This window comes from Chiloscyllium plagiosum, unplaced genomic scaffold (assembly GCF_037043375.1).
Source record: "Chiloscyllium plagiosum isolate Xiang-an unplaced genomic scaffold, Cpla_swu_hap1 HiC_scaffold_23, whole genome shotgun sequence".
Lineage (NCBI taxonomy): Eukaryota > Metazoa > Chordata > Chondrichthyes > Orectolobiformes > Hemiscylliidae > Chiloscyllium > Chiloscyllium plagiosum.
Genome location: NW_028270161.1, coordinates 43,248,113 through 43,275,403, shown reverse-complemented (window position 1 = coordinate 43,275,403; position 27,291 = coordinate 43,248,113). Strand labels below are relative to the sequence as shown.

The 27,291-nt window shown below is 41.8% G+C and overlaps 1 protein-coding gene across 1 annotated transcript in view; it reads left to right on the top strand.

Moving 5' to 3' along the window:
- The window catches only part of LOC122561449 (uncharacterized), a 166,630-nt gene that overhangs the window by 124,836 nt on the left and 14,503 nt on the right, over positions 1-27,291 (top strand). Inside the window, exons 89-103 of the mRNA XM_087999300.1 lie at positions 767-808; positions 1,174-1,233; positions 7,091-7,150; positions 7,424-7,483; positions 7,756-7,818; positions 10,269-10,319; positions 16,782-17,158; positions 18,648-18,819; positions 18,935-19,173; positions 19,613-19,796; positions 20,966-21,170; positions 24,514-24,692; positions 25,954-26,023; positions 26,198-26,304; positions 26,914-26,945. Coding sequence (XP_087855426.1) covers positions 767-808; positions 1,174-1,233; positions 7,091-7,150; positions 7,424-7,483; positions 7,756-7,818; positions 10,269-10,319; positions 16,782-17,158; positions 18,648-18,819; positions 18,935-19,173; positions 19,613-19,796; positions 20,966-21,170; positions 24,514-24,692; positions 25,954-26,023; positions 26,198-26,304; positions 26,914-26,945 — 1,901 coding nt within the window. The remainder of the gene's footprint in view (positions 1-766; positions 809-1,173; positions 1,234-7,090; positions 7,151-7,423; positions 7,484-7,755; positions 7,819-10,268; positions 10,320-16,781; positions 17,159-18,647; positions 18,820-18,934; positions 19,174-19,612; positions 19,797-20,965; positions 21,171-24,513; positions 24,693-25,953; positions 26,024-26,197; positions 26,305-26,913; positions 26,946-27,291) is intronic.

Sequence of the window (27,291 nt, the reverse complement as noted above, 5' to 3'; positions counted from 1 at the left end):
CTCTCCCAGCAGAGCCCCAAATGAATTGTGTTTGTCAGAACAGTATTTTTATTTCAATGGGAGTTCAGATGAGTGTTTTTGTCAAAATGTTTACATTTCATCCATGGGACAAATGAGTGTGGCCCCTATCGCTGTAGTTCCACCTCTCAATTATCAGCCTGACCATGTGTAACCATGTCCCATGTTGAGAATCTGAACACTCAAGCTGGCAAAGTGGTGATTGCTCTCAAAATGGCTGTTACCTGCCTTATAGCTGGAGCAAGACTGACAGATGCTGCCTGTAGGAAATACGCAATGCACATAATTGAACAACTGTTTGTTCTGTTTATTAATGAGGAGGGAAGTCTCACACAATGATCTCGGGTTCACTGTGTTGTGGTTTCCTCATCTCCAACCAGCTGATGAAGTCTGGTAGCAAGTCAAATGGTTCTTCAGGAGATGGGTAACATTGATATTCTGAAGCAGGTTGATCAGCCAATTGCATTGAGCATGATCACAGTGGCAATACAAGGTTTCTGGAAGCACATTATACCTTCAGTTTGTAATAACCATGTCAAACATGAAAAATAAATCTAGTTTTAGGAATGCTATTGGCTGTAAAGTATTCAGATAGTTCAGTGAAAATCCATTTCAGATGATAAATCTAATGCTGTGAACAGTATGATGCAGCATCACGAATCAATAATATGGAACTTTGTTAAAACTGCGGCAAAATCAAATTGATTACAATGATGGTTAGTGTGTGTCTTTCTCTTCGAAACAACAGGGACAAGCACCTCAACTGCAACGACTGTCAGTTCTACAACTGGTGAGCGAAATCATTTCTAACAATCAGGACAAGTTAATTGTGAACAAAGAAATTAAATATAATTGAAATTTAAATGTAAATGAAATGTAAATGTAAATCTTCCCCAACGTATTCCATTCTAATTGGCTGGAATGATTGTGAATGCAATTTCAGCTTCAACCACCTTTCTCTGAAAGTAGGTCCAAATTTCTTTCAGAGCTCTTGTCCATTTCACATTCCTGTGGTGCCATATAAATGAACATTGATTAGATTGTCATAAAATCTCTGCAACTCAGGTCACTTTGCCTTTCTGATTAAAAATGACAAGAGTGGAGTCTAAACTAAGTTGGCATCTGGTGATTTTGAATATCATTCATACATTTCAGAAGAAACAACCACATCTGTACCACCAACTACAACTGGCTCTACCAGTGCTTCGACAAGAGGTGAGTGAGGAATTCCTTCAGTGTGGAATAGCCAGGCCTGAGAGGGAAATGATATTGTTACCTTAGTTCTTTAATAGGTCATTTCTGACAAATGAATACCTTCATCCTAGTGGAGCAAAGTCTTCAGTTCAAAACTAAAATACCAGTGAGTGCTCGAGCACATCCAAATCACAGCAGCTCTGGGAGTATCTGGCACTGGATATGTCTGTGATGCTGACATTTGCACAATACTGTCCTCTTCCAACTTGGGCGTATTGAATGTGATTGCATTTGTTTCACTTCAGAACAAGCAACGACAACAACAGGGATAACCACCACACCGAGTTCAACTGCCAGTTCCACAATGGGTGAGTGTTGCCTTTTCTTCATTCCACATGATAAAGAATGAAATAAGTTAAAGCAGTTAAAACTTTAATCCTGGTCTATGAAATTTCTCTGTCAGTCGAGGTCTATATGTCATAGTCTCAACTCACATGTTTGTAGGAACTTGAACCATTCCTGAGACTTGAACTTCATAGAACATAGAACATAGAACAATAGAGCACAGAACAGGCCCTTCGGCCCACATTTGTGCTGAAAATTTGTCCTAGCTTAAGCATTTATCCATGTACCTATCCAAGTGCCGCTTAAAGGTCACCAATTATTCTGACTCTGCAACTGCCACAGGCAACGCATACCTTGCCCCCACCACTCTCTGGGTAAAGAACCTACCCCTGCCATCCCCCCTATACCTTCCATCCTTCACCTTAAATTTATGTCCCCTTGCAACACTCTGTTGTACCCAGGGAAAAAGTCTCTTACTGTCTACTCTATCTATTCCCCTGATCATCTTATAAACCCCTATCATGTCACCCCTCATCCTTCGCCGTTCCAATGAGAAAAGGCCTAGCACTCTCAACCTGTCCTCATATGACCTATTCTCCATTCCAGGCAACATCCTGATAAATCTCCTCTGCACCCTCTCCAAAGCTTCCACATCTTTCCCGGTGACCAGAACTGCACACAGTACTCCAAATGTGGCCTTACCAAGGTCCTGTACAGCTGCAACATCACCTCATGTCTTTTGAATTCAATCCCTCTGCTAATGAACGCTAATACACCATGGGCCTTCTTACAAGCTCTATCCACCTGAGTGGCAACTTTCAAAGAGCTATGAACATAGACCTCAAGATCCCTCTGCTCCTCCACCTTACTTTGGATCATCAATATACAAAGCTTTGATCTTTGGCAGAGAATCTCCCTGGTATTGGATCATAATGGATTCCCACAGGGTTCCCACAACCCAGATGGCCTCCTTCTTCAAACATCGCAATATCCCCCCAGACGTGATCGACGATGCTCTCCACTGCATCTCCTCCACTTCCCGCTCCCCCGCCTTTGAGCCCTACCCCTCCAATCGCCACCAGGACAGAACCCCACTGGTCCTCACCTACCACCCCACCAACCTCCATGTACAGCGTATCATCCGCCATCATTTCCGCCACCTCCAAATGGATCCCACCACCAGGGATATATTTCCCTCACCTCCCCTATCAACGTTCCAAAAAGACCACTCCCTCCGTGACTCCCTTGTCTGGTCCACACCCCCCACCAACCCAACCTCCACTCCCAGCACCTTCCTGTGCAACCGCAAGAAATGCAAAACTTGCACCCACACCTCCCCCCTTACTTCCCTCCAAGGCCCCAAGGGATCCTTCCATATCTGCCACAAATTCACCTGCACCTCCACACACATCATTTACTGCGTCCGCTGCACCCGAACTGGCCTCCTCTATATTGGGGAGACAGGCCACCTACTTGCGGAACGTTTCAGAGAACACCTCTGGGACACCCGGACCAACCAATCCAACCACCCCGTGGCTCACCACTTCAACTCCTACTCCCACTCCGCCAAGGACATGCAGGTCCTTGAACTCCTCCATCGCCAGACCATAGCAATACGACGGCTGGAGGAAGAGCGCCTCATCTTCCGCCCAGGAACCCTCCAACCGCAAGGGATGAACTCAGATTTCTCCAATTTCCTCATTTCCCCTCCCCCCACCTTGTCTCAGTCCCAACCCTCGAACTCAGCACCACATTCCTAATCTGCAATCTTCTTCCTAACCTCTCCGCCCCCACCCCCACTCCGGCCTATCACCCTCACCTAACCTCCTTCCACCTATCGCATTTCCAACGCCCCTCCCCCAAGTCCCTCCTCCCTACCTTTTATCTTAGCCTGCTTGGCACACTTGCCTCATTCCTGAAGAAGGGCTCATGCCCGAAACGTCTATTCTCCTGCTCCTTGGATGCTGCCTGACCTGCTGCGCTTTTCCAGCAACACATTTTCAGCTCTGATCTCCAGCATCTGCAGTCATCACTTTCTCCCACAGGGCATACCAATAAATGTTAATAGTTGATGAGTGCGAATGTAACTCAACACCCAGGTTTAGATTTCCATACCAATATTGATTACCTACTCCCATTGTACATCTGTCCTTGATATTAAGTATCTGCTTTTTCATCAACTTTAACTAAAGAAGATTAAGACTCACAACAGAATGCTGGTTGTTCTGGTGATGTGACAGAACAAGACTTTTCTGAAGAAAGACAACAGATGTGCTATCATCTCCATGTCCAGAAACACCGTCAACAATCCCAGTCCTTCGACATCTTTGGAATTTTGCTCTGATTCCTCTGGCTTTCTATAAAAATGTACACCAAGTATTTTTTTTTTGAACATTGTGTGACGATTGGCATTCTGGTGATATCTGCTTCCAACCAGCAACAATGAATTTTGCTTTTTTAAAGTACAGTTAAATGTTCAGAATTCTTCTTTGTCACTTATGTAATTTGAATGCTCCTTTTCTGTTTGCTTCATGTGTGAGTTAAATATTCTCCAACTTTTCTATTGGTGATCTGTGTTGGTAAATGGTCTTCCAGGTCCTATAAACACACGCCAAACTACTTCAGTCCAAATGATGTTGAATTTGTGGGACACTCATGGAAGGGATTGTCTTCTAACCCTGATTCCAACTGAGACATTCAGTGTCAATTTGTCCAACACACTTCAAGATTCCTCAGTGAATCACAGGACAACATGGATTATATTAAAGAGTAGGATTACTGTGTGATCACTCCAGCAATTACATCATAGAGTCAGACCCTTCGGTGCAACTCTTCCATGCTGATCAGATATCCTTACCTAATCTGGTGCCAATTGCCAGCACCTGGCCCATATCCCTCTAAACCCTTCCAATTCATTAGCCCTTCTAGATGCCTTTTAAATGCTGTAATTGCACCAGCCTCTCCCACTTCCTCTGGGAGCTCATTCCGTTCAAGCATGACCCTTTGTGTGAAAAGCTTGCCCCTTAGGTGCCTTTTATATCTTTTTTCCCCCTCACCCTAAACCTATGGCCTTTTAATCTGGACTCACCCACCACAGGGACCTTGTCTGTTTATTGTATCTGTGCCCCTCATGATTGTATAAACTTCTATAAGGTCACCTCTCAGCCTCTGATGCTCCTCTGACAGCCCCAGACTATTCAGCCTTTCCCTATAGTTCAAATCCTCCAACTCTGGCAACATCCTTGTTAATCTTTTCTGAACCCTTTCAAGTTTCACAACATCCTTTCAAGTTTGCTGTGAAATCAAATATCAACAATACTTCCAATGACAACCGGTCTAAATTCAACTTCTACTAATATAGGTACACCTAGTGAATCTAAAATTCACGTGTGCTGGTATCGGATCTGATATTCACAAAGAGTCTCGAGGTCAGGATCTGGTCACATTGACATTGGATATTGAGTTCCCATAGACACTGTAGCCATGGGAAGAATCTTAAATTTTCATTGACCCACTGGGGTCTGGTTTCTGAGCTGTGCCTCACTCGTCTGATTTCTAATAATTAAGCGACAGATAGAGAATGTTAAGATGTCCAGGTGTAACAGAGTGACAGCATGGAAATCTTTTTCCATGGGGTCCCAAATGGTTTGTGTTAGTCAGAACATCATATTGATATCAATGATAGTTCAGATAATTGCTTTTGTAGAGGAGTTTACATTTCATCCATTGGACCAGTGAGGACAGCCTTTGTCGTTGTACATCCACCTCTCAGTTTTCAGTCTGACCATATGTAACCATGTCCCACACTGAGAATCTGAGCACTCAACTTGGGAAAGTGATGACTGCTCTTAAAATGGCTGCTGAGGGAGGTTTCACACAATGATCTAGGGTTCACTGTGTTGTGCTTTCCTCATCTCCAGATGAAGTCTGGTAGCAAATCAAAGGGATCTTCAGGTGATGGGTAACATAGATGTTCTGAAGCAGATGGATCAGCCAATCACATTGAGCATTATCACAGTGGCATTACAAGGTTTCTAGCAGCATGGTGTGCCTTCAGTTTCGAATACCCATGCCAAACATGAATAATAATTCTCGGTTTAGGATTACTATTGGCACAAAGTTGACAGAAAAAAACATTTCATTTGTTAAATTGAATGCTGTGAATAGTATGATGCAGCAGCATGAATCAATAATATGGAATTTTCTTAATGCAGTGACAAAATCAAATTGGATGCTATGATTGTTAATGTGTGTCTTTCTCTTCAAAAGAAGCAATCACAACAACAGGGACAAGCACCTCAACTGCAACGACTGTCAGTTCTACAACTGGTGAGCGAAACCATTTCTAACAATCAGGAAGCATTTTGCCCAAATATTTTTCTTCATGTTGGCATTTGACAATGTCTTTGCTTCTTCATCACCAATACATAACTTGTTTTCTGAAGACCTGCATTAATTTGGGTCTAAATCTCTACTCAGTTTGAATGTATGAATCTCAATTCCCTCATTGAAGGAAAACATATATTTAGTTGTTACTTAGTTTACACAAATCTGTTGCACTCATTTTTTTTCATGCCTTCATAAAGAAATGAAATGTAAATCTTTCTCAATTTGTTGCATTCCAATTGGATGTAATGATTGTGAATGCATTTCTTGAGGTGTAGTGGACAGCGAAGAGGGTTACCTCAGATCACAACAGGATCTGGACCAGATGGGCCAATGAGCTGAGAAGTGGCAGATAGAGTTTAATTTAGATAAATGTGAGGTGCTGCATTTTGGGAAAGCAAATCTTAGCAGGATTTATACACTTAATGGTAAGGTCCTAGGGAGTGTTGCTGAACAAAGAGACCTTGGAGTGCAGGTTCATAGCTCCTTGAAAGTGGAGTCGCAGGTAGATAGGATAGTGAAGAAGGCATTTGGTATGCTTTCCTTTATTGGTCAGAGTATTGAGAACAGGTGTTGGGAGGTCATGTTGCGGCTGTACAGGGCATTGGTTAGACCACTGTTGGAATATTGCATGCAAATCTGGTCTCCTTCCTATCGGAAAGATGTTGTGAAACTTGAAAGGGTTCAGAAAAACTTTACAAGGATGTTGCCAGAGTTGGAGGATCTGAACAGGATGGGGTTGTTTTCCCTGGAGCATCGGAGGCTGAGGGGTGACCTGATAGAGGTTTACAAAATTATGAGGGGCATGGATAAGATAAATAGACAAAGTCTTTTCCCTGGGATCGGGGAGTCCAGAACTAGAGGGCATAGGTTTAGAGTAAGAGGGGAAAGATATAAAAGAGACCTAGGGGGCAACGTTTTCATGCAGTTTAAGGAATGAGCTGCCAGAGGATGTGGTGGAGACTGGTACAATTGCAACATTTAAGAGGCATTTGGATGGGTATATGAATAGGAAGGGTTTGGAGGGATATGGGCTGGGTGCTGGCAGGTGGGACAAGATCGGGTTGGGATTTCTGGTCGGCATGAATGGGTTGGACCGAAGGGTCTGTTTCCATGCTTTACATCTCTATGACTCTATGACTCTAAGAATCAACAGCTACAACACAAACAACTACCACAAGTGGATCTACTGCCAGTTCCACAACTGGTGAGTAACATCCCCTTTCACATTACATTACAATGTATTTTCACATCAGATTACCTTCATAGCTTCAACCAATTGTCTCTGAAAGTACATCCAAATATTCTTCAGACCTCTTATCAATTTCACATTCCTGTGGTGCCATGTCAATATACATTGATTAGATTGTCGTAAAATCTCTGCAACTCAGGTCACTTTGCCTTTCTGATTAAAATTGCAAGAGTGGAGTCTAAACTAAATTGGCATCTGGTGATTTTGAATATCATTCATACATTTCAGAAGAAAAAAACACATCTGTACCACCAACTACAACTGGCTCTACCAGTGCTTCGACAAGAGGTGAGTGAAGAATTCCTTCAGTGTGGAATAGCCAGGCCTGAGAGGGAAATGATATTGTTACCTTAGTTCTTTATCAGAGCATTTCTGCCAAACGAATACCTTCATCCTCACGGAGCAATGTCTTCAGTTCAAAACTATAATACGAAAGGCGGCAAATCACGGCAGCTACCGGGGTATCTGGCCCTGGGTATTTCTGTGATGCTGACATTTGCACAATACTGTCCTCTCCCAACTTGGGCGTATTGAATGTGATTGCATTTGGTTCACTTCAGAACAAACAACGACAACAACAGGGATAACCACCACACCGAGTTCAACTGCCAGTTCCACAACGGGTGAGGGCTGCCTTTTTTCATTCCACATGATAAAAATGAAACAAGATAAATTAGTTTCAATTCAACTCCCTGGTCAGTGAAATGCCAGTGTCAGCTCAGTTTGATTTGTCAAAGACTCAGCTCAGGAACTTGTGGGATTAACTGGTATGCCTGAGACTTGAATATCACCAACATCTGTAGCTTCGATCTCCAGCAGACAATCTTCCTGGTTTTGGATCGGGATGGATTCCCACACAGCATGTAAATAAATGTTAATAATCGATGAGTGCCAGTGGACCCCAACACCCAGGTTTGAATGTCTGCAGTATTGAATATTCATTCCTATTATTCATCCACCCTGGACCTTAAAGTTTTGCTGATGCACAAAATGTAACTGCATAATCTTAGCACTCAAAACAAAATACTGGTTATCATGGAGATGTGATGATAATGACAGTGATGAATGTGCACATGTGTATTGCATCCACATTTCATAAATTCAAACACTGAAAAATCAGTGTCATGACCTTCATCTTTCACAATGATACCATTTGATGCAGAGCTTGACATTAAAATAGAGGAATAACAAAACTGACAGGGTTAAGCTGATTGAGCCAAATGCTTATCTGTTCTGTGTATTTGTTGCAGTCTGCTCCTGAACCTCTTTCGGTACTGATTTAGTGTCATAGAGATGTAAAGCATGGAAACAGACCCTTCGGTCCAACTCATTCATACCGACCAGATATCCCAACCCAATCTAGTCCCATCCGCCAGCACCCAGCCCATATCCTTCAAAACCCTTCCTATTCATTTATCTATCCAGGTGCCTTTCAAATATTGCAATTGTACTAGTCTCCATCACATCCGCTGGCAGATCATTCCATACACGTTCCACCCTCTGCATGAAAATGTTGCCCCTTAGGTCTCTTTTTCATCTTTACACTCTCACCCTAAACCTATGCCCTCTAGTTCTGGACTCCCCAACCCCAGGGAAAAGACTTTGCCTATTTATCCTATCCATGACCCTCATAATTTAGTAAACCTCTATAAAGCCACCCCTCACCCTCCGACGCTCTAGGGAAAACAGCCCCAGCCTGTTCAGCCTCTCCCTGGAGCTCAAATCCTCCAACCCTGGCAACATCCTTGTAAATCTTTTCTGAACCCTTTCAAGTTTCACAACATCTTTCTGATAGGAAGGAGACCAGAATTGCACACAATATTCCAACAGTGGCCTAACCAATTTCCTGACCAGCCACAACATGATCTCCCAACTCCCATACTCAGTACTATGACTAATAAAGGAAAGCATACCAAGTGACTTCTTCACTATTCTAGCCACCTGCGATTCCACTTTCAGGGAGCTATGAACTTGCACTCCAAGGTCTCTTTGTTCAGCAACACTCCCTAGGACCTTACCACTTAGTGTATAAGTCCTGCTAAGATTTGCTTTCCCAAAATGCAGCACCTCACGTTTATCTAAATTAAACTCCATCTGCCACTTCTCAACCCATTGGCCCATCTGACCAAGATCCAGTTGTAATCTGAGGTAACCTTCTCCACTGTCCACTACACCTCCAATTTTGGTGTCATCAGCAAACTTACTAACTGTACCTCTTATGCTCACATCCAAATCATTTATGTAAATGACAAAAAGTAGAGGACCCAGCACCGATCCTTGTGGCACTCCACTGGTCACCGGCCTCCAGTTTGAAAAACAGCCGTCCATCACCACCCTCTGTCTTCTACCTTTGAGCCAGTTCTGTGTCCAAATGGCTAGTTCTCTCTGTATTCCATGAGATCTAACCTTGTTAACAAATCTCCTATGGGGAACCTTGTTAAATGCCTTACTGAAGTCCATATAGATCAAATCCACTGCTCTGCCCTCATCAATCCTCTTTGTTACTTCTTCAAAAAACTCAATCAAATTTGTGAGAAATGATTTCCCACACACAAAGCCACATTGACTATCCCTAATCAGTCCTTGCCCTTCCAAATACTTATACATCCTGTCCCTCAGGATTCCCTCCAACAACTTGCCCACCACTGAGGTCAGGCTCACTGGTCTATAGTTCCCTGGCTTGTCTTTACCGCCTTCTTAAACAGTGGCACCACGTTTGCCAACCTCCAGTCTTCCGGCACCTCACCTGCGACTGTTGATGATACAAATATCTCAGCAAGAGGCCCAGCAATCACTTCCCCAGCTTCCCACAGATTTCAAGTGTACACCTGATCAGGTCCTGGGGATTTATCCACGCTTATGCAGTTCAAGACAAACAGCACTTCCTCCTCTGTAATCTGGACATTTTGCAAGATGTCACCATCTATTTCCCTACAGCCTATATCTTCCATGTCCTTTTCCACAGTAAATACTGATGCAAAATACTTATTTCCAATCTCCCCCATCTCCTGCAGTTCCCCACAAAGGATTCAAGTTCCACGTATTGATTGTTGTGAATGATTCTTTCTTTCAGAGCAAAAAACTACAACAACTGAGACAACAACCACAGCCAGTTCCACATCCCGTGAGTGAAGTCTTCTTTCATTAACCCTGAGGATTGTTTTTATTTAGAAAGGATTGTTACAGCTTCAGTTCTTGGCCAGTAAAAACCTTGGTCGCCTTTTCTTCTTGCAACAATTTGTTTCATCTGACTGTAATCAAACTAAGTCATACTATTTCTACACTGTGACCATTAACACCTGTGCACTTTAAAATAATCCCTCGTCTGCAGAGAGTTTTGGATTATTTCAAGTGGCAGACAAAAGAAATCTATGTATTCATACCTATTCACACATTTCCTTTTTATTTTGAATATACATCAAGCCTGACTCTTCTCCCAAAGCCGCTCCAGTTGGAATTGAATGCATTGGTTAGATGATTTATGCTTTTGTTTGTTCTTTAGAAGAATCAGCTGAGAGAATTAAAATGCTGGACGTCATTGTGGGCAAACATTTCATTTGGCTTTGAAAATGCATTGATATTTTAAGTGTCAGTGCAGTCTTCAATGGGCTAAATGGCCTGCCTCCACATTGTAAGCATTCTGTGATAAATATGTACTGAATGGATTCAGTACCGCAAGCCTGAAGTTCCAAAATGCTGCCACGTTTTGGAGTGCTTGTCATTTATGTTTGTAGAAGACAGGCTTTATACTAGTCTGGAAATTGTTTGCTTAGACAGCTGTAGTAAGAGTTTTTGATTGCATTTGCTTTTCTTCAATAGAAACCACAACAATATCAGAGACAACCACCACAGTCATCTCCACAACTAATGAATGGAGTCTTCTTTATTGGATATGAGCAGTTAATCTTAAAATTGGTGGAGTTGAGTGTACAGATGATAGGTGGGATGGTGGTCATACCACTTGGTGAAATTTAAATTCAGTTAATAAATCTGAAATTAAACTGCAGATAGTGAAACTATGGTTGACTGTCATAAAAATCCATCTAGATCATTAATGTAGGAAATCTCTCATCCTTGCCTGGTGTGGCCCATGTGTATCTCTTTCTGAGAGTATGACGTAGGAGTAGAAATATGCCAGGCAAAAGTGAGGGCTGCAGATGTTGGAAACCAGAGTCTAGATTAGAGTGGTGCTGGAAACACGCAGCGGATCAGGCAGCATCTGAGGAGCAGGAAAATCGACGTTTCGGGCAAAAGCCCTTCATCAGGACTGAAGGCAGGGAGTCATCAGGGTGGAGCCTTCAGCTATCCTTAGTAGCCACACACGCAGAAAACAAGCAACATGAATTCGACTGGGACAACACTACTATCGTGGGGCAAGCCAGACAGAGAACAGCCAGGGAATTCCTAGAGGCATGGCATTCATCCACAAACTCCATCAACAAACACATCAACCTGGACCCAATATACCAACCACTACAGCAGACAGCTGAAACTGACAACCGGAAACGGCAGGGACAGACCACTATAAACACAGGAGGAAACATCAAAGAAGCGCTTCGCAGGAGGCTCCCAAGCACTGATGATGTCGCCTAGCCAGGGGACGAAACGTTTGCAACAAAAACTTCCAGCTCGGCGAACAGAACCACAACATACACATTAATATACAATTAAATATATATATATATATAAATAACCAGTAAACAAAAAAAGAGGAAATAAAACCAGTAAAGACAAAAGGGAGCCTGAACTCTTCAATGTCCTCTGGAATGGCCAAGTAAGCTACCCAGTTGTATCAGACTACTACAAAGTCTAAAGAAGGGAATAAAACTGGACTGACTACCCAGACACCAGAATCAATAAGGTAAACCCAAACTTGTCAATCCTGCAAAGTCCCTCTTACGATTATCAAGGGCATCTTGTGTGAATGTTGGGAGTACTGTCCCACAGACTATAGTCAAGCAATAGTCATACCGATAACTTGACAGACAAAGCCTCAAACACCACTGCCACCATCCCATTAAAGGTACTGACACAGCGGTATGCAGTCAGGAAGGAGTTCCCTGGAAGTTCCCTGGATCTCACATGGAGATGGAAGAACTAGACAATGTATGAATTACTAGCAGAATTAGGACACTGAGCTTTTCAGGCCTGCTGAACCATTCAATAAGATCATTAACAATATGCTCACATTTTGAACTCCTTGTTCCTTGCTATCCCCAATGATCATTGTTAGGCAAAGAAATTAATCTAACCCTGACTTAAAAGTATTAAATTATACCACTTCCACAGGCTTTGAAGCAGGGAATGCCAAAGTCAAACAACCACCACCTCCCCCACACCCCATTAAGGGGGCATCTCCTAACTTTTATATAGTGGGCATTAGTTCTGGATCTACACACACAGGAGGATACATCTTTTCCATATCCCACCTTGCCAAGTATATTTGGGATCTTACAAAATTCATTAAGTCACCCCTTGCTCTTGTAAACTCCAACTGAAACAAACCCAATCTGTCCAAACTATCTTAATAAAACAACTTTCTCATTCCAGGCATGATCTAATAAAAAATCCTGTAGTTAAATAGGGAAGCCAAGACTGCACATAGTATTTGAAATAGATAAAATTCCTCTGATAATGAAAGACAGCACTCCATTAAACTTCTTAACTACTGATTGTAGCTCCAAATTTGTTTTTACAACTCATGCTCCAGAGCACCTAGATCCCTCTGTATTTCAGTCTTTTCTCAATTTAGAAGTACTTCGTTAATGATTTTTTAAAACTCTTGCCAAAGTGAACAACTTTGCATTTTTCCACATTATACTCCTTCTGCCAGATTTCTTCCCATTCACTTAATCTAATTATATTCATCTGAATCTTCTTATGGCACCTTCTCAATATACTTTCCAATCTCTCTTTGGGTCATATGAAAGTTTAGTTTCATACAATTGCTCCCTTTATCTAAGTTATAAACTGTAAAAAGCTGAGGCGCCAGCAGAGAATCCTATGGGAATGCACTCAGCACATATCCTGTCACTCAGAAAAAAATGACATTTATATAAGCTCTCTGACATCTGCCAGCCAGCCAATCTATTGTTATACTAAAATGTTACCCTCGACACCATAAGCTCCTACCTGGCAACAACATTCATCCTGTAAAATGTCTTCTGGAAATTCAAGTACAGAATGTCGAGATTCCTCTTTATTAACAGCATGTGTTTCTCCTTTAAAGAACTCCAATAAACTGGTTAACTATGATTTTCCTGTCACAAAATCATGCTGACTCTCCCCAATTAGCTTCAGTTTATCTAAGTTTTCAGGTCTATCTGCTTACTGGTTGAATATAGTGCCTTCCCGGAGACAGTTGTCAAATATCCAACTTGTAATTTCCTGGTTTCTGCCTCCCTTCTCAAATAGAGGAGTTTTGCTTGCTATTTTCCAGTCTGATGGGATCTTTCCAGAAGCTATCTAGAATCAAAGAATCAGGCCATTTGGTCCTTCAAGTTCTCAACAGCTCTCCGAAGAGCATCTCACAGAAACTCAGCCTCTACCCTATAACACTGCATTCCTCATGGCCAACCTACCTCACCTGCACATCTTTGGACTGTGGGAGGAAACTGGACCACAAACCAATGCAGACACAGGGAGACTGCACAGACTCCACACAGACAGTCGTCCAAGGATAGAATTGAACCCAGGTCCCTGATCCTGTGAGGCAGCAGTGCTAACCACTGAGCCACTGTGTCACACCAATAGCTAATTCCGAAACAACCAGACTCAGACTGAGAAGTGGCAAATAACATTCGTGACAAGCAATGACTATCTTCAAAAGATGTGAATCTAACCATCTCCCCGTGGTATTCAATGTCATTACTTTTCCTTAATCCTTCCTGGGTTTGCCATGGACTAGAAACTGAACTGAACCAGTCATCTAAATCGTGTGACAACCATAGTGGGTCAGAGGTTAGGAATTCTCCAGTGACTAAGTCACCTCATGACTCCCATACACTGTCCTTCATCTACAAGGCAGAAATCAGGCATATAATGAAATGCTCTCCAGTTGCCTGGATGTGTGCAGGTCCACAACATTCAAGGAGCTTCTCACCATCCAGGACAAAGCAGCCGGCTTGATTGGAAGTCCATTAACTATTTTCAACATTCACGATCTTCATTACAGATGCAAAGTAGCAACAATGCGTACAAACTGTGCGATATACTGCAGTAACTCATACAGGATTTTCCAAAAGCAAATTCCAAACCTGTGACCTCTATGACTGAGAAGGACAAGGACAGCAGATGCATGGGAACACCAGGAACCCTGAGATCCACTCCTAGCCACACATTTTCCTATCTTGGAACGATATTGCCACTCCTTCACTGTTGCAGAGTTAAAATTTTGAAATGCTTCCAAAATGCACTGTGGGTGGGCTTACAATTCAAGCTCTGCAGTATTTCAAAAAAACAGCGCAATACCATCTTCTCAAAGTCAATTAGGGATGGATAATAAATGGTGGCCTAGCCAGCAGTACCCACATCCCATGAATGAATAAACCAAAAAATATATGAGTGTAATTTAACTTTATCTCCTGGCTGCTGAAAACTTGCTCCCAGCCTTGGTTCAAGGCTTTTAGAAGATGGTGTAATTGAATCCACTCCAAGACAATGGCACAATGCTGCAGTATTTTGTCCATAGATGTGGAACAGTTCAATAGAAGTTCTTGGCATGTCCAGGAAGAAAATAACATGGGAGGAAAGATTGGCAAATTGTTAACGCACAGAAAAAACCTCAAAACAGAGCTATTGGAGTGGCATAACCTTCTACTGACACTCTCATCTGACTGGCTGAACTGGTCCTCACCCTCAACAACTTTTCCTTCCAATCCCCCACTTCCTCTAGACCAAAGGGGTTGCCATGGGCACCCACATGGGCCCCAGCTCTGCCTGCTTGTTTGTTGGGTACATGGAACAGTCCATCTTCTGCAGTTACAACATGACCATTCCCCACCTTTTCCTCCGGCTACATCGATGACTGTATCGGCGGTACTCCGTGCTCCCATGAGGAGGTTGAATAGTTCATCAACTTCACAAACACCTTCCATCCTGACCTCAAATTCACGTGGATCATCTTGGACACACTCCTCCTCTTCCTAGACTTTTCTATCTCCACCTCCAGTGACCTACTGAACACAGACATCTATTATACACCCACCAACTCCCACAGCTACTTGGACTACACCTCCTTCCACTCTGCCTCCTGTAAAAATGCTGTCCCTTAATCCTAATTCCTCCACCTACGCCGCATCTGCTCGGAGGAGGACCAATTCTACCATAGAACATCCCAGATGGCCTCTCTCTTCAAATATCACAATTTCTCCTCCCATGTGCTCGGCGATGCCCTCCACAGCATCTCCTCCACTTCTCACACGTCCACCTTTGAACCCAGCCCCTCCAATCACAACAAGGTCAGAACTCCCGCGGTGCTCACCTTCCACCCAACCAACCTCCAGATACATTGCATCATCCCCATCTGCCACTTCTGCCACCTACAAACAGACCCCACCACTAGGGATATATTTCTCTCCTCACCCCTATCTATGTTCTGGGAAGACCATTCCCTCTGCGATTCTCTTGTCAGATCCACACACTCCACCAGCCCACCCTCCCATTCCCGGCACCTTCCCCTGCCACCGCAAGAATTGCAAACCCTATGCTCACACCTTCCCCCTTATCTCCATCCAAGGCCCCAAAGGATCTTTCCACAGCTGACAAAAGTTTACCTGTACTTCCACACACATCATCTATTGTATTCATTGCACCTGATGTGGTCTCCTCTGCATTGGGGAGGCTGGACACCAACTTACGGGTTGTTTAAGAGAACATTTCTGGGACACCCACAACAACCAACCCCATTGCCATGTGGCTGACCACTTCAACTCTCCTTCTCACTCCGTCAAGGACATGCAGATCCTGGAGTTCCTCTATCGCCAAACCCTCACCACCTGACGCCTGGAGTAAGAACACCTCATCTTCTACCTTGGGACCCTGCAATCACACAAGATAAATGTAGTTTTCACCAGTTTCCTCATTTCCCCTCTCCCCATCTTATCCCAGTCCCAAGCCTCCAACTTGGCATCGCCCTCTTGACCTGCCCACCTTCTTTCCCACCTATCTGCTCCACCCTCCTGTCTGACCTATCACCTTTACCCCCACATTCATCTGCCTATCACATTGCCAGCTACCTTCACCACACCCCCCAGCCCCACTCCCCTCCCATTCATCTCTCAGACTCCTGGTGCACAAGCCTCATTCCTGATGACTATCCTGCTCTTCAGATGCTGCCTGACCTGCTGTGCTTTTCCAGCACTATGCTCTCGACTCTGACCTCCAGCATTTGCAGTCCTCACTTTCTCCATTTTGATTTCAGACTATTACACTCTACAAGAATGTAATGTTAAAGTACTCAATAAGGGAAGTATCCCAAAATATTTTAGTTTATAAAATGGCTTCAGTTATTTCATAACTTTGAAGATGATTGAACATTCTGTAGAAATTAGTATTTTATATTAATATGAATTCCTTTATTTTGCAGAGATTCCTTGCAATGGAATGTGGTCTGAGTGGATTAATAAAAATATGCCAACTATTCAATCTCCACATGATCATGAACAATTGGACCAAATTCAAAATGTGTGTAAATCTGCTACAAACCGGATAACAAATATTCAATGTGAAGCCGTCAAGTTTCCAGGATCTCCGATCAGTATAACCAATGATACAGTGACATGTGATTTAAACAGTGGATTAAGCTGCACTAAACCAGCTGGTGATGGCCTTCCATGTTTGGACTATCGGATTAGAGTGTGCTGTGAACCATTTGAAACAACAACACTTCCAACCACGACTACCCCTGTCTCAAGCACTACTCCACCTGAAGAATGTTACTGTAGTTCAGACCCACCAAGAAAGGTAATCAAGTTGCATAGAATTACTAATAAATTTAACACTGTAGTAAGTTAATATTTAAATCATTACATTTCTAATAAATGGATTTCAGCACTTTTCACAGCAGTCAGGCAACTTGCAGTTTCTTGCATTTTCTATGTCTGTCTGTCACCACCAGCTCAGACCGAACCCATCAGTTCACATCCTCTGCAACCAATGTGACCTCCCCTAATCTTCTAAAACCATTTCTTCTCCAGGATCCAGATTATTAATTGCTGCCTTTATAACATTAATAGCAGTGTCTTTGCTTCAAGTTGATTGCGTAAACTCTCACTCGTGTTTTTATTACACCTAGGCTTGTCTACTTCAATATTATCCTGTTGGATATCTGACCTTCCAGGAACCTGAGTTCATCGAAATCTCTCTTTCCCATACCCACCTCACATCAAGTCCTGTTTCCCAACATTCCTGTCATATTGACTCTACATTGGCTCCTGCTTGACTTGTGCCTCAGAGATAAGATTCTCATCTTCGTCACACTGTTCCTCCCTGATTCTCACTCCTTTCTATCTCTGCAAACCCCTCCAGCTCTGTGTTAATTTGCTTCACATGCCACCAGCTCTCAGCTCATTGCCACATTCCCTTCCCCTGATTGTAAGGAGCTACACCTTCAGCTCTCTGGATCCCATGTCGGGAATTCCATCCTTGTCTCACAAAAGAGAGACACTAAAGACCACATCTTTATCCAAGTCTGTATTAAACCCATCTCATTACAATATCAACTTGTGTCCAATTACACATCTCTCAAGCGAAGCACCTTGAGCATCTATTTCTTAGATTAAGTATAATTTAAATGGTCAAGTTGAGGTTGACACTTGTTATCTTTGGAATATGTCATTTGCAGTGATGGAAGTAATGCCATTTGGATGCCTTCCTTCTCTAAACAACATACATAACTATTTCTTCACTCTTTTTCATACATTTTCTTTTGAGGAGATCCTTGTTTCTGAAGCTAAAACTGCCTCTCTCCCACTGCTAGCTCAAATCTTTCATCTTGCTTCTGCACCACCCATCACATTCAACATTTCCAATTCTGAGAGTATAACAGAGTGAAGCTGATGAACAGATGGAACAAATTGAGATGTTTTGTTACTTGACCTTCTAATGCACATCCCCTTCCTGAATTGGAGAAGGCAGTGCAGAGCTATAGCCTCTTGACATGCCTGACTTACATTTTACACTTCACCTCAATGTTTTTCATATAATCCAAATATTGATAGAGCAAACAGTGCATGCATTCCAAGAGTGACATTATATTCAGCAAAAATCAGGAATTAGAACAACCTCGCTGATGTGGTTCTGTGGCTTCAGTAAAATTGTTATCATTGAACATCCAGACCAGAAAGAGAGAAAGCTGTTTCTTTTCCTAATCAATAATGTGAAATCAATATCAAACAGTTCAACCAATCGGACTGTTTGCTGATGTATTAATTTACTTGTTACTCTATCCTAGTGCAATGAAACCTGGAAAGAGAACTGTGAGACCATTACCTGTGTTATGGCACAAACATATAACATTACACAGGTTCCCTGTACGGTGCCCATGACACCTAAATGTTTCAATAACTTAGAACCCATTCGTGTCCCAACTGAAGATGGCTGCTGTTCGACATGGGACTGTAATTGTAGGTAGCTTTATGATTAATTCAAATTCATTGTTTCCTAATTTCTGTTCATAAATAATATTCATATCACATCATTTTTATCTAAAGATAAATAGCATTTTCTTTTTAATTTTAGGTAACTGTGAAATATGGGGGAAAAAACATTATCATACCTTTGATGGAATATACTATAAATTCCTCGAAGATTGTGCATATGTTCTCGTAGAAGAAAAGGTTCCAAGATACAATTTCTCTGTGATACTTGATAACTATGACTGCAATAAAGAAAGATCCAAGCGCTGCCGTAAATCGCTCATTATTAACTACAGCGGGCATATCATTAATTTTTCAGCTAAAAAACAAAACAAGCCCAGAGTAAGTACTCATGTGTACATACATGTTGTGTAATATGACAGCCATTAATCATTATCAGGATCAATGTCTTGTTTCTTTATTCTGTCATGACAAAAACATTGATGTGTGAGGAAAATGCAGTGAATTCTTAGAATTGTTTTCATACCCAGCCCAAGTGAGGTTTCCTCTCAAGTTTATGGTTGCAGATAATATTTGGATAGCTTCACCCAAGCATCATGCATTTTCAATCGAGCGTTTTTCTTTTGCTGCATCCGCTGACTAGAACTGGCATTAAACTGAGTAAAAGCTTGTCCCCAGTTCAAATTGGACCAAGTAATTTCTTCATAAATATTTATCTCTGGTCGTACTGTCATTCTCTTTGCACGATTTGGCAATAAACTTTTCAAGAATAGAGCCATCAAATGGTGTGTTAATAGGCTTCTTGTCAATTTTCTTACAGGTAACGGTCGATGAAGTAAAAGTGCGTTTTCCATATCATGCAGAAGGATTTAATATTACAAAAAATTGCAAAACAATAACCATTTCTATTCCTGGTATTCGAACTACAATCACTGGCAAAAAAAACAACTTCCACATTCAAGTGCCAGAACAGTACTTCTTAGACAACACCCAAGGACAATGTGGTATGTTTATGTGTGACAGAACAGTACTTCTTAGACAACACCCAAGGACAATGTGGTATGTTTATGTGTGACAGAACAGTACTTCTCAGACAACACCCAAGGACAATGTGGTATGTTTATGTGTGACAGAACAGTACTTCTTAGACAACACCCAAGGACAATGTGGTATGTTTATGTGTGACAGAACAGTACTTCTCAGACAACACCCAAGGACAATGTGGTATGTTTATGTGTGACAGAACAGTAGTACACACTACAGTAATCAGTTATCCTTATATTGTGCCTTTTGAATTTTAAGAGATTCCAAAGCTTTTCAAATCAACATTACAAAACAAAGTTTGACACCAAACCACATAAAGAGGTCTTACATCAGCTGATCAAAACCTTTGACCAAAGAAGTAGTTTTTCAGGGTGTTTTAAAGGAGGAAAGAGAGGAGGAAGAGGTGTTTAGGGGAAGTTTCAGAACTTGTGGCTTTGCCAGCTGAAGCCATGCCCAGTCATGGTGCCAGGATTCTCAAGAGGTCAATTCCAATAAACACAAATATTTAGAGGGGACTCTGCAACTGCAGGAGTTTACAGTGATTCTGTGGGGGCTCATGAAGGGACTTTAGAACAAAACCTAAAATGTTAGTCACAGGCTGCTGCTTAATTGTGAATCAATCTTTGTCAGTGAGCACAGGGATGACCAGACACAAGGAGTTGGTGCAAGTAAAGCATGAGAAGGGACCAGCTCAGATGCCGTGAGGAATCAAGTCTGGAGATTCTGGTGATATGAATAAGGATTCAGCAGCAGGATCAGATCAGTTAATAAAGATAGGATAAGATCAGTTAGTGTTATCCATGTGGAAATAGTGAGTCTTTGTAATGAACAGCAGTTCACCACTGGGTCATTCTCAACACCCAGATTAAAAACTGTTGTCTGGTTTAGTCTCAGACTGCTGGCATGGAGAGAATTTGATGGAAGCTAAGCAACAGGGTTTGGAGTGTGGATTGAAAGCAAGAAAAATGTGAATTTTGGAATATAGACCATATTAATTGATGTGAACCATGGTGTACTAATGAAGGAGCAGCGCTCCGAAAGCTAGTACTTCTAAATAAACCTTTTGGACCATAACCTGGTGCTGGGTGATTTTTAATATTATCAATGTGGAATATTTTCCATTTCACAGGTTCTTGTTCTCGAAATATAAAGGATGAATGTGTAAGAAAGAATGGAAAGATAGAACCAGATGACTGCTGTCACAAAACTGCATTGGATTGGAAAGTTGATGATCCACATTGTCAAGCAGCTCCTACAAATGTGTCTTGTGAAGTGCCTCCTACTGTCCCTCCATGTGAATCTGGGAAAACTGTGTGTGGTGTCCTATCAGGAATGTACGTACATTTTTTGTAGTCATGATTCGGAGATGCCGGTGTTGGACTGGGGTGTACAAAGTTAAAAATCACACAACACCAGGTTATAGTCCAACAGGTTTATTTGGAAGCACACTAGCTTTCGGAGCGACACTCCTTCATCAGGTGATCACCTGGTTCATCACCTGATGAAGGAGCGTCGCTCCGAAAGCTAGTGTGCTTCCAATTAAACCTGTTGGACTATAACCTGGTGTTGTGTGATTTTTAACTTTGTACATTTTTTGTGTTTTATTAATGTGATCAAATTTATCCAAATATTCATTTCACATAACTCTTTTTCAATGAATGCTTATTATGTCAAGGAGAAAGTCATAGGCTGGAGGCCAAGGGAGGCTAGAGGCCATTGTTAATCATAGCAGAAGGCCTCAGGGAGTGAGCTTGACTGATTTGACCAGGAAGCTCTAGTTTGCAGAAACCTGGTGACCAGAAAGTCTGTGGCCATTACTGGCACTTCACTGGCAGCATGTGGTAGAGAGGGCTGCCACATGAAACAACTGCCAGGGTCATCCATGCTGCCAGCAGTTTCCCAGTAGGAGATCTTTCAGTCCTGTGGATTCAGTTCTAAGTTACGAAGGCAAATGTAATTTTAGCATTCATTTCGAGGGGTTAGATTACAAGAACAGAGATGTACTGCTGAGACTGTATAAGGCTCTGGTCAGACCACTTATGGAATATTGCAAGCAGTTTTAGGCCATGTATTCAAAGAAGATGTGCTGGTCTGAGGGAGGCGGCATCCGGGAAACAGGAGAGTCAACATTTCGGGCAAAAGCCCTTCATCTGGAATGAAGGACCCTCATTCCTGATGAAGGTCTTATGCCCGAAATGTTGACTCATCTGATCCTCGGATGCTGCTTGACCTGTTGTGCTTTTCCAGCACCACACTCTGGATTCACAATTTTGACTCATCACATTCTCACCACAATTTCCAGCATCTGCAGTCCTCACTTTTGCCTGGTCTTAGAGGGGGTCCAGAGAATTATTCCAGGAATGAAGGGCTTGTTGTATGAGGAAAGTTTGAAAACTCTGGATCTGTACTTGATGGATTCTAGAAGAATATGGGTGCTCTCATTGAAACTTACAGAACACAGAGGGGCCTGGATAGAGTGGAGGTTGGGAATCTGTGCCCACTAGTAGGAGAGACTAGGAACTGAGGGTACAGCCTCAAAGTAAAGGGATGACCCTTTACAACTGGGATGAGGAGGAATTTCTTCAGTTTGAGGGTGGTGAATCTGTGAAACTCATTGCCATAAAGGGCTGTGGAGGCCATGATAATGAATGTATTTAAGACAGGACTAGATAGGGGATCAAAGATTACAGGTAGAAGAGGTTGAGAAATATATCAGCCATGACGAAATGGTACAGCAGACTTAATGGGTTGAATGGCCTAATTTTGCTCCTTTATCTAGTTGTCTATGGTCTAAATGTGGCCATAGCATGACCCATTTAAAGGGGCCTCTGCTGTAATGACCATCTATTTGCCACCTTTTACTATTTGTAGAGACTAATCCTCTTCCCCTATGCTTTAGCATGGAGGCAGCCTGTCCTGTCATCTCGTCAGTGCCACTGGTCAATCTCCTCAGCAAGACAACTTGTTCTTATGCAAATATTACAGTCATACTTTTTTATTCTCACCAAGTGTTTTAGATTGTTTGGTAAATAGAAAATGCAATAGAATTTCACTGTGATGGCTAATTGTCTGCTTTTTAACCAGCTCCTTTTCAGAATGGCCATGGAAATGACTTGCCCATCTCTGAATGTTGCTTTGCTTCCAGGATGCCAGCCATTCCTCTCCCCTTGTGACCTACTTGTCTTGTTTGCTGTTTCCAGTCATTTGAGAGAAGCATCCAGTATTGCTCATAACTCACTAAAAGGCGGAAGAGTGTTTCAGGAGCATCATTGACGTGCACCTTCTTACAATTTATTTGTGAATCATTTTGGGAAATACTATTTTGATGTTAACAACATAAATGGAATGGTGTTGTCCTTTTGTATATTGATAAAGTTTCATTAATTCAGACAAGGTGACCAATCAGGGGGATTTGAAAGAAAAGCTTAATGATTCTCAGCTGATCAACACAAAAGTTTGATTTTGGATAGCTCAGCTTGTTTTGAACAGCTATGCTGTTTTGAATAAAAACAACCCCCTGTGATTTGTTCAACTGATTGTCTGATAGACACATGAGCAGTGGATTTTAAACATAATTGAAGAATTAAACCATTAACACTTTATTTTAGAAACAATCTTGATAATTCTCTTGGAGTATCTGCGCCTAATACTTTTGTTATAAAGACTAAAATAATTATATTAATTATTTTGCATTACACAATATAAATCAGCTTTGCATCAATAGGTAATTGTGAAATTATGCAATGGCATACATATCACTTTGTGTTCTTCTCTTGCCTATTCAGCCAGAGGGCCACTGAGCTTGACATGTATGCTCAAACTGTCAGGAAGTATGTAAATGCCAGATTCATCAGCCACACCCACAAAGTAGACCAAAATATCACCTGATCAAACGGAGTTCCATCCATGCTCTCAAAACCAATTGCAACATTGTCATCAAACCAGCAGATAAAGGAGGAGCCAGTGTCATTTAGAATAGAACAGATTACTGCAAGGAAGTGTACTGACAACTGAACAACCAGGAACACTACAGGCAACTACCAGCCGATCCGACCCGTGAACTAAACACATTGATCAGGACTTTGGATCTCGTCCTTCAGAGTTCCCTAGGCGCCCTCATCCCACGTACTTCTCGCGTAGGTGACTTCTACTGCCTTCCGAAGATACACAAAGCCAATATCCCTGGACGCCCCATCGTATCAGGCAATGGGACCCTATGTGAGAACCTCTCTAGCTATGTCGAAGGCATCTTGAAAACCTTTATACAGGGAACCCCCCAGCTTCTGTCACAACACTACAGACTTCAAATCATGACTATTCAACACAGAAGTTAATTCTTTTTGACATAGTCTTATTGCTGCTAAGATAACATGGGAAAGAATTTTATATACCGGTGCATTGGAACATAGGACCTAGGACATAGAACAATACAGCGCAGAACAGGCCCTTCAGCCCTCGACGTCGCGCTGATCTGTGAACTATTCCCAGCTCGGCCCCCTACACTATCCCATCATCATCCATGTGCTTATCCAATCCCATCATCATCCATGTGCTTATCCATATATTGGGCATTACAGGCCTAATTCATACTTAAAATAAAGCCTCAAAGCTTTCTTAGGAGGGGAATTGTTTTGGCTGTTACTGATATTTAATTGGTTTTACACTCCCATTCTACAGGGCTTTCAAAAACTGCAGCGTAGAAATACAACTGAGTGATTATGTCAAGGCATGTCAGGATGATCATTGTGCCGCGAATTCCACAGAGACAGACTGTTCTAGCCTGGAAGCTGCTGCCAAGACTTGTAGTGCAGCAGAGAAGTGTGTTGACTGGAGAAACTCGACAAACGGATTATGTCGTGAGTGCTATGAACCTATAAATTGATCGTTAAAACTTCAAATTAAATATCTATATATTAAATCTGTATCCACATTATTTAGATTAAAGAGATGGAATCAAGAAACTGGTTAAGTTGATGTTCCCATTGATTTGTCTCGGTATGATTTGTTAACATGGAAGTGATCAGAATGTTTCAGGAGCCAGAAAACTGAGCCTGATCCGAAATTATTTATCATTAATCCCACAGGATTAGTGATTAGATTCAGGCAGAAATCATTTTATTAGGAAAGTCAATGGTCTGAAATGCGCCTGATCAGCCCTTTCAGTAGCCTTTGGATTGACAGGTTGAAGACAGCCAATAGATGTGCAATGATCCATCACAGGACAGCCAAGTCCCATGGGCTTCTGGCTGGAAATGTTTCAGAGCAGTTTTGAAGCAGAGGTTTGACCTGTTAGAGTGTGGTCAAGCTCATTTGCTCATTGTCTGCATTTTACACAGGAGCCAGGTTCTAAGACACTTGTCTACTGTTTCCTACAACGAATCAATGGTTGGGTATGAAATGATTCTTTCAGTTTTAAGTATCAACTCATTTCAACATGAAGAAAGATTTGGGAGGGAATTAACAGTTCTTCTGTTCTCAATGGCGAGATGATGAGATTTTTCCAGAATTGGACAAGAATCACAAATGGATAAGTCACAACTCTGTTCTCGTTAATGGAGAGGGAGTGCTAGAAGCACTTTGCACCTAGATGTCACTTATGAGAAGAAAAGCAAGCTTTATGAACTTTTTAAGGCCTTGAATACCCATTTTGAGCACTCAACTAATATAATTTATGCATTATTTGGGTAAACAGTAGTACACAGGAAGAGAGGGAGAGTTTGCATCATTACATGACTACAAGCTGAACCTTCGCAGCTTTGACAACTGAAGGATAATTTTAATGATATAGGATTGTGTTAAGGCTAAGAGATCCTGCTATGAGAGTGCATTTGCTGATGCTTACTCTCAGGAGGTTTCTGATCTCTGTCACAGCACAAACCAACAGCTGAGGGCTATTGATGGGCAAACTCATGAGGTCGTGCACTGTAAAAGGAGAGTTCCTGTCTTCCGAGCATGAACAGGAAGGGTCAATTTGAGATGAATGAGCAGAAAGATCAAAGCAGTAATCCTACTCTAAACAGAATTATGATCCAAACAGCCACACTGTTTTTGACAATTGTAATTAACATCAGTATTTTGAATGTCACTACGTAACTTGTTCTTGCATTTTATTTTAAGCACACAACTGCACAGAAGGATTCATTTATAAAGCCTGCGCCAGATACGATCATGATTATTGTAAGGACGGGTAGGTATTTGTCACACATTCTGAATTATCCAAATTGGGATCATTGCTTTTAACAACAGATGTCAATATTTTGAAGTATCGGTTTTGAGAAATGTTTTTTAAAAAGTCCTGCCATTCCTTTAGTTTCGTCACCTTTGAATAAACATGACATACAACTACAATCTTTCTTTTCAGTGAGAAGAAATCTGGGGAGAGATTTCCTGAACGCATTGAAGGCTGCTTTTGTGAAAATGGATTAATGCTGTCTGAGGATGGAACCCGATGTGTTTCTTCATGTGCTAGTGAGTAACCCTGAAAATGCACCACTACAGTCGGTTCTGCTATAGTGCAGTCGCTCCGTTCTCATGCAATCCTGTGTCATATGAAAATCATGTCATTTAAACTAATGCAGCTGGAATTATGTTATAATCAGTATACACTTTAAAAGTTTGTGATTTATGGTGGCTCAGTGGTTAGCACTGCTGCCTCACAGCGCGAGGGACATGGGTTCATTTCCAGCCTCAGGTGACTGTGTGGAGTTTGCACATTCTCCCTGTGTCTATGTGGGTTTTCTCCAGGTGCTCCGGTTTCCTCCCATAGTCCAGAGATGTGCAGGTTAGGTGTATTGGCCATTCTAAATTGCCTGCTGTATTCAGGAATGTGTAGGTTAGGTGAATTTGCCAGGGGTAAATGTAGAGTAATTAGGTAGAGCCGAAAGGCCTGTTTCCACATTGTAGGGATTGTATGACAATCTATTCTATGACTATTATAGTGAATTTACATTAACGGAATGGGTGTTATAGCAGAACGAGCTGTACTGATAAATTAGAACTAAAATATTGATAAACACAAGTGTCATCACTGGCAAAGGTGGTGCTCATTTAGCAATGTGACACTTCTCATTTCCACAGGATGCAAAGACTATGCAGGAAACGTACGATATGTGAGTGTATCCTCTTTATTGTTTTTACCAATTTCTACATTTCAAACTAAAATAATACAGCAATAAAATAGTGTCCTGCTAGTATCAGACCAGAATTTCATTGAGCATACACGATAAGATAAGAATTCATTAAATTTGAATCACTTCATTAATTTTTCAAAATGCTATTGATCTGGGACCATGATTTATTTGTAAAATTTCCACAACTAATCCATGATATTATGTAATAATGTTGTAGAATTGCGCTTTACCAATTGTACAAAGTTAGTTGGAAACTCATAGTACTGAAGGAGACCACCAGCCCACCCAGATTCTTTAGAACTACTATCCAATTAGTATCCTTATT